Genomic DNA, 8,431 nt, shown 5'->3' with positions numbered 1-8,431 from the left:
AAAATACATACAATCAGTAGCATGTTTTTTTTGTTTCATTTTGTGTTTTGTTAGCAATAAATTATTTGAAGGTGATAACATTTATATATATATGCAACTGGTGGGAGAAACAAGAAAGATGGTTAAAGTATACACAGAGCAATCCACTGAAGAACAGAAATACATCAAGCGTGCGACGCTCAATCAAAACCAACAGGAGAACAGTAACTTGATTATGCCATTCTTAGTGCAAAATGATAAAAATGATTACAGGCCTAACTAAACGAATGAAGAATTTTCTTTCCTAAAAACTGCTGTCCATATCCCTCAAATGCATAAAGCTTTATTTCCGTGACTATAAAAACAAAATCAAAGGCAAAACGTTTGCAGACTGGTGTCTGGGAATGTGCCTGACGAATATTATTAAAAGTGAAACGAAGGGTAGCTGCAGTATTATTCTGCACACAGAAAAAAACAACGAATCAGTCATCCTAAACCCTAAACACAGAAGCAGGGAGGGGCGAAGGCTTGGACAGATTAATTGCACGTTTTAATATAACCCAGGTGTGAGTCGACGGGAGAACGGGTCAGCGTTAACATGGTTCGAAGAAAAAAACAAAACTGTCCACAGAAAAATAATGTTTCTTAAAAGAAACAGCCTTTGATCTTTGCCCTAAGAAGGCATAAATATTTAGAACCACTGACATTTTCACAAGGACAAACAACAAACCCATCACATTAAGTCTAAAACATAAATACAGCAAGAGTCACAGCACAGAGTTAAGAAAAAATAGCACAAATACTCATTAGTTTCATCATCCTTAAAAGGGGAACTGATATATTTCTGCTAACGCCCTGACGTTACGCCTCCTGTAGGTTTCTTCCTGAGATTGATAAATGTCTGATATCTTAGAGCCAGTAACTTTAGGGGTGCCTGTGGAATACTTTGGTATCTCTCTGCAAACTGAAGGCCTGACAAGAGAAAAAAAAGCTCTACGAGTGGGAGAAACAATTGCGTTTGAGAAAAGCAAAAGTAAAACGAGCAGAAATAAATCCAGACGCTGTACAGCAGTAGAACAGTGCAATGTTATTTGGTGGCAGGTAATAATAGAATTTGTTTTATAGCAATCTTGAAAATGAGTAACTTCCCTGACCAAACATGTCCTTAACTATTACAATAAGCAAGATAATGTATCTAAAATCTAAATATCCCTTAAATATAAATAACAAATAACTTTTTTTTTTAATAACAATGAATTTAAAATGTATTTAACTAAAATATTTCAAAGCATAATAGAAATAAAGACGATTCACACCATGCAAAGGTAACCAAAAAGCTTTGCCTGTTGAGCGTAAACAGTACTGAAGCGTTTGTTTCATAACGAACATATAACATGGTTTTTATTGCTTTTTGATCGCTTTAACTCCTCTGCGCATTTTGTCACAAACCAACTACAGTGCATCACACAAACATGGCCAGACCTCACAGGTTTTTAAATATGTACTATCATACACATGTACACGCATCTTTCAAAAGCTTTCTAGAGCCTCAAATGGAAACTGGATGTTTTATTTTTTAGTATAGGTTGAATTCATGTGAAAAACAGTGCTCAAGAGGAAACAATAAATTACTCTGATACTAGCAAAGAGACGGGGGCGCTTTCTTTTCAGAACAATAGAAATTCTTTGTGATCCTTTAGAATTAGAGACCGTGAACAGGTTCGGGTATCAGTGTTGGTCAAAAAATGACACATCCACACAGAAAGATTAAAAAAAAAAAATACACAAGATTTTCCTGAGGATTTCCAAAACAAAAATGGGCGTCAAGTGAAATTAAAAGGGGAGAAAGGGGTGTAGATAAACGTTTGTGGACAGCTACACAGACAATCACACAAGCACATGCAGGCTCAAAGGAGGCGCCTTCCTGAAACCCAACACCAGCATAGTGTAACACAAACGACGACTGCCTGACTCACCATGGGCCCCAAAAGTTTCATACAAATACACCGTATTAAATTAAAATCGAAACCAACGCTCAAGAGTACAAATCTATACATTAGGCTACATGGATTTTAAAGACTGCATTTAAAGACTTTTTCCAAAGGCACTGTTTGCAACAGCAGGCTGCTCATCCTCTCCCTTTTTTCCTCACACTAGTGTTCATACAAGCAGGGAGACAAACAGGAGGGAGTGCGTAGAAGGGAAAGGAAAAAAAAAAAGGAAATCTGAGGCATTTCATGGCTAATCAGCTAAACGATTTCATGCGTCTTCCAGTTCGACTACCTCGTGTTTCACTCAAACCAAAGCCTTGCATACAGCCGTGAATGTAGTAACAGTAAAGCAAAGTTTAAAGATGCGGTTTTAACTAGTGAAAGGCATTTAGAGCTTCCAGCAACTCACCAATCATACCTCGAGAAAAATCAGCAGCAGGAGGTTTATTAGAGATTTCCGCACCTCAACAGCTCGTATGTTCGATAAAATAAAGTTATCCCGTCCTCTTTTTCCCCCTCCTCCCCCCCACCCATCTCCTTTTATTTTTAAACAGCTGCCTTTTACCGTGGAGGACACACTTTGGTGCAGAAATCGAATATTGATCGAGCCCGTCGTTACCTCAACAGCCTAAAGCAAGTGAACGCTACACATGGATAAAGAGAAGGGTGAGCCCAACGCAGGACAGGCAGTGACTTGACTATAGGCCCTGAGGGGAGAGGGAGTAGGTCCAAGGTTGCGATCAAAGACAGCAGCAAACAAGACACCATCTGCTCTAAGAGACATAACAAAAACAAAACAACAAGAAAAAAACTAAAGATAAAGTCCAGATGAGCCCGATGAGCTCTCACTCTTGCGGCCTGTACTGAATGACAGATTTGCGGTCCGGTCCGGCCTGTAGCATGCTGTTCAAAGCCTCGCGGACGTCAAGAGCGCCGGAGCTGCAGTTGCCGTTGGGTAAGGGACCAGAGTCTGATGAAGCGAGGAGATAGGCTGGGGGGAAGTGAGAGGAAGAGCTGGAAAACAAAGAGTTGGGCGACGGGTTGGAGAAGAGAGAACCCATGTTGTTTGACACAGAAGACGTGGAGGATGTGGAGGAAGAGCAGGAGGAGGTAGAAGACGAAGGGCTGGCTTTCTGTGTGGCTATCTGAGGGGAAAGGGATATGTCAAAATAATCTAATAAGTCATGGTGGTTATTGGCCAGCAAGTTGTGGTTCTGCTGCTGCTGTTGCTGCTGCGAGGCCTGAAGAGGCTGCTGCAGCATGAGAGGCAGCTGTACTTGCGCAGCATGCTGGACGTTTGGTGCAGTCTGAGAGATGAGAGACTCTAGATTAAAATCCTCTGGAAACGCTGTAGAGTTGCTTGTCAGAGTGTCCAGATTGAGTCCGCCCTCTGTGGTGTCTGGAGAGGGAGATGGAGAGCTCATGGTAAGGTCTAAGATATCGTCGAAAGGACTTTTGGAAGACAAACTGGAAGGCTGCTTGGTCTGATGGAGTGAAGGAGGCAGGTTCTTCGTTTGTTGAAAAGTGTTCATGTAGGCGGGTGAGTAAAACGGTGAGAGATTGAGGCTAACTGAGCTGTTCAGAGAGCTCTGGTTGGTGTTGGAGAAGGAACTCGGATTGTTGGACCAGCTGTTATGGGTCCTTTGCTGGGTTTGGCTAGAATTTATCGGTAAGGCCAAGAGGGCTGAACTGAGGTGTGGTAAGGTGGGCTGGACTTGGGGGTGCATTCTGTGTTGGAGTGGGAATCTTGGGTCAAAAGGCTGAGTGAGGGACTGAGTATGCATGGTTTTGTGGTTGGTTAGATTTTCCACGAGCTGTCTGTGCCCCTGCAGGTACTCAAGCTTGCGCTTGCGCTCATTCTCAGCAGCCTGCTCTTTCTCTTTTCGCCTCTTCTTCACCTCGTCATCCATCTGCAGCAGCTCGTCCCGTACGCGAGGAACGCAGTTCTCTGGGATCTTGATACCTGAGAGAGATGACACAGTTATCAGTAAGATAAATCCTCAATCTTTTATCAGCTTTACAATAACAACTAGAGCAGGGCAATATGACCAAAAATATTTATCACGATATACATTTGAAAATTTGCGATAATGATATAACTGACAATATAACTGACTCTAGACAAAATACTTTGCATCTCCACAACTTTATTAGTGCAAAAAAAAAAAAAATCTATGTATTTTCACTTAAACAAGCAGCTGTTTTTATGTGCATTAAAGTTATATAAAAATTTTACAGTGCAAATTCCTCGCTGACAGTTTAACCAAAAGGCATTTCCAGTGGAAATTGGCCGACATATCCTCAGCATAACCATGTATAATATCCACAAAACTTAAAGAGAGGTTATACACACACAATACAGTAATATTATGTTGAAGCACAGTACGTATCACTCCACGAGGCTCCTGCCTACGATAGCCGTAATGCTCCAACAATCCATCAAGCGGTGCGGGTTCATAGCTTAGAAAAGTCGTACTAAAACATTTGACAGAGTTTCGAGCGCCGTGTAAACATAAAATCGTTTCGAGGTCAGGAAACACAACCAGAATTCATACATAAGACACACGGGATCATAAGGGGCTCTGTCGATTTTCAGAAAAATCAAAGAATTGATTTTAAGTGTGCCGTATTTTCCAAAAAACACGGTAATAACGACGGCCCGCTAGCATGCGCTACCAAAAATAGTGCTTTGTTGTGTATCTGACGGACGTAAGCTAAACCAGTTCCACACCACTGAAGTTGCAGCATTTTTACAAAACAATTCTGGTTCATCCGTTTCATTCAACGACCCGCTTTCGTCCCTCATTCTCCGTCGCCGCCATGCTTTTTCTGCCATGTGCGTATGAAAACAAAGGCACTGTGCATGTGCGTTTTACCCATAATCTATCGCGATATTTCATTTTCTTATCGTTGCCCAACATTATACCGTATTACCGTGAACGGTATGATATGGCCCAGCCCTAATAACAACAGGACATTAATTAATCTGTATTAATTAATGAGAATGATTGTCCATCTCTATGCATCAGTCCTGTGATTGACTGACGACTCTTATGCCCACTGTCACCTGGATGGTTGAGAAGTCAGATGGCTGGATATCACAGCACATGCATCACTAAGTATAGTAAATAAGACAGCATAAAGGTAATGTGTACTTTAATGTGCATTCATTGCTTCCACACTACTAAGCAGAAAGGCTGCAGCAGAGAGAGAACTACTGCATCTGCTAGTAGGCTGAGCTTGCCACGGTTGCAGAGCAGACTGCAGTCCAAGTCCATATGTGACATGACACAGGCAGCTGATTATAACGTCATGCTATTCATTTTCTTCAAATGAATGGCCAAATAAGAAAAATCAGACAGGAACAACTTAGAAACTAAAGATATATGTGCGGTGTAGAGAGACAATAATCATGAGTGTGTTTTCATGGATCTTGAGGTGAATTGCGACACGTCCTGTGTGGGTCAGCGTTAACGTAATGCGCACAGGAGCTCAGCGGAAACGAATAAGGAAAATATGGAACTTTTTCATTTCCTCAATTTTAGATAATGATGTGTCAGCACTTGGACAGCAGCACCACATCTTACCATCAAAACAACATCGGGGTCAATAAAATTCACATTTTAAATTCTGAGCTAGATGTTTAGGGATTAAAAGAACAGTGAAGAAGCTGTCCTCAAACTGCACTTCACTTCAGGCAGTCAGAGATACTAACCGACTTGTTTGTTATGCTGCTTTGTTTTAAGGCGGACAATCTGCAGGATGCTGCTGTTGGTGATGTCAGACACCACATCAGAGACGCGCTTCCACACTCGTAACAGAGCTCCACACAGCATGTGATACTGACGGAGGCGCATGCCCTGCAGACACTCCTGGCCTTCCTCAATTTTCTTACATTTCCCATTCCTGCAGAGAGAGCAAAGAAGAAATGGTGAAAACACATCATAAATCACTCTTTTAGTGTGACTGTATGGCAAGCTAAGGTACAAGATGTGAGATTTGGAGGTAATTTCTTCGTGGCTAGCTCTTGGGAATGGCATTTGATTTAAAAACCATTGACTGAATCCTAATAATTACCAGCCTGATAGGATTCATTAATCCTAAGGGACATTGTGGATTCCTGCTTACCAGTTAGCGTGACTGCATTTCTTGAAGGAGAAGGTGAACTGGTTCTCCCAGCAGTCCCTGGCTTCCTCAGGGGTCACCTAAAAAAAAGGAAGAAATGCAAAAGCCTAAAAGTCAGCCAAGTAGTCACTCATTACATATTTTTACCAATGCAGAAGTGAGATTTTCAAGTTCAAAACAAAGCACAAACTACACCCTTTTCTCATTTAAAACAATAATTGTGTCAAAGGGGAAAAACAAGTTATTTTCAATGGGCTTATGGTGAAAGGTCAATGATTAGCAGTTTTAAAGCAGGGAAGGGAAACAGCTATAGCCTTAATAAACAACAGAACTGTAAAGAAAATAAGAGCTCACTCTTTAAATTTACTATTAATATATAACATTAAAGGTTTTAAGTCTGTAAAATGTTGCCACACTTTGTCTTTGGAGAGCATTAAGCCTTATCTGGTCAGCACACCTAAATGTCCACAAGGTGGCAGCAGAGACCGAATATATATAAATATACACCCGGAGCAATGACAGAGGAACACTTGGTCCAGAAAATGTCCGACTTTGTGTTTTCCCAATGTTCCCCATTTTCAGAAATGAAAAAAGATGCATTTTAATGCCAAATTGAGGGGGGAAAAAATCAAAAGACTCAAATGTAACACAAAACCAATACAAAGACAGAACTAATAGACTGTGAAACTCTTACCTTTCTGTACTTTTGGTGCAGTTTTTCCAGACTCTCAGGGTGAGTCTGCTTGCCGATGTTGGGCTTATAGACCACAAAGTTCTTCCCCCTTCCTTGCTCAGCTAGCAGCACACATGGATAGTTACCTCGAAGCTGTGAACAGAGGCCACAGAGAGTGTTGTTTTTTTTTTTGCACTGTCAAAGAGACAAAGTTAGTTAAACTGTTTATCATAACGTGAACTCACCTTCATAGACAGGTAGAATCCCTCATCATGGCCGCTGAGGTTCAGTGATTTCTTGTAGGCCTCATCCCAGGGCATGCCCCTGTCCACACTGATCTGTAGGAGGAAAAAGATCAGAGTCTAAAGCATGTGCTGTGAAAGAGAGGGAGTCAAACTGCCCCACACCTACACACTGCTGGTATGACTTCAGAAACTATTAATATCTATAAATACATGAATACAACCACTTTAATGTATGTATGAAATACGCCCTTTATACTGGGTAAACTGGTTTTCTTGTGCAGGAGTCCTGAGTGGCTGCCAACTTTGAAACATCAACTGTAGGTTAGCCTGCAGCCAAAAGCTAAAAGCAGAGGATACCAGTAATTATCCTGTGCCACCTGCTAGTATCTACATAGGCTCCATAGCTCCAGGGCCAAACCTGCGTGATCACAGTCTTACCGCTGGCACTATGACATCAATCCAAGCTCTTAACTACAGAGGTAGTTGCTTGAGTTACCTGGGGGACTGCACGTTATGAGGAACTTATTTAATTGTACCCGTTCAAGTATTGTCAAAAAATCTAAATGAACTGACTCTCAGTGATATTTATAATGTACTCTGTGTTTGCAATTTAATAATATTATTTGAAAAATTGTAAGGTCTGGTGCTCTAACTTTGATATTAATACATACAATAAATTATCATTAAATTGCAAGAGCATCAAAAAGATAAGCAGCATAGCATAGCATTGCCATTGTGGGCAACACTACCTAACATAGGCCTAATATATATTACATAGCTAGGCCTTCTCCTGTGTAGTCATAGTTTACATGTTTTATATAGTTTGCTGTTACTTTGCAGATGCTACAGGCACATCACTGTTTTGAATATGTTACTGATAATGCCATATCAAACAACACTTCTGCCTGGCCGTTCACAAATAAGCCACTGTACTGCTGTGGTTATCTGCAGGAAGTAAATACTTTTCTAATCCTGCTGTATGCAACTTCACTGTCATCGACACATTTAACATTGCATATGCTCTACTCCAAAGAAATGTATACTTGTAGACCTGAAATCAAGTTATGCAAGCCTACCTTATACAGAACAACCTGGCCATCCTGAGGATTTCCAGCCGTCAAGAAAGTTTCCTGTGTCTCCTCATAAATCTCATCGTTACCTGGGGCAAGGTCTGTCAGCGACAGAGTAGAAGAAAGTGATGAACATTTGCAGCTGCTGAATGAATTCATTGACATCCTTCTATTTTAGAATTACACTTGATCTCCATACCTAGGATTCCCATGTCATATTTGCCCTCCTTTTTATCCTTCTCTATGAGATAGTCAAAGTTGTCAGTGAAGTATTGGAAGAGATGGTTCTGTTTGTGGACCTCCAGACCCAGGATGCGATTTAGGAACTTTGTAATGCTGCAGTCTGAG

The 8,431-nt window shown here is 41.1% G+C and overlaps 1 protein-coding gene across 7 annotated transcripts in view; it reads right to left on the bottom strand.

The window, feature by feature from the left end:
• Window positions 1-1,235: 1,235 nt before the first annotated feature.
• Window positions 1,236-8,431, bottom strand: part of sbno2b (strawberry notch homolog 2b) — a 63,175-nt gene continuing 55,979 nt past the window's right edge. For all 7 annotated transcript variants that reach the window (XM_026159744.1, XM_026159743.1, XM_026159746.1 and 4 more), the window contains 7 exons: window positions 8,283-8,426; window positions 8,090-8,184; window positions 7,014-7,106; window positions 6,790-6,921; window positions 6,099-6,175; window positions 5,686-5,876; window positions 1,236-3,933 (listed from right to left, as the gene is read on the bottom strand). In XM_026159744.1, the coding sequence (XP_026015529.1) occupies window positions 2,816-3,933; window positions 5,686-5,876; window positions 6,099-6,175; window positions 6,790-6,921; window positions 7,014-7,106; window positions 8,090-8,184; window positions 8,283-8,426 (1,850 nt within the window). In that variant the 3' untranslated portion in view covers window positions 1,236-2,815. The remainder of the gene's footprint in view (window positions 3,934-5,685; window positions 5,877-6,098; window positions 6,176-6,789; window positions 6,922-7,013; window positions 7,107-8,089; window positions 8,185-8,282; window positions 8,427-8,431) is intronic.

The sequence above is a fragment of the Astatotilapia calliptera genome, chromosome 23, assembly GCF_900246225.1.
Source record: "Astatotilapia calliptera chromosome 23, fAstCal1.2, whole genome shotgun sequence".
Taxonomy (NCBI): Eukaryota; Metazoa; Chordata; class Actinopteri; order Cichliformes; family Cichlidae; genus Astatotilapia; species Astatotilapia calliptera.
Note: the sequence above shows the minus strand (reverse complement) of the source record. Positions and strands in the feature narration are given on the sequence as shown.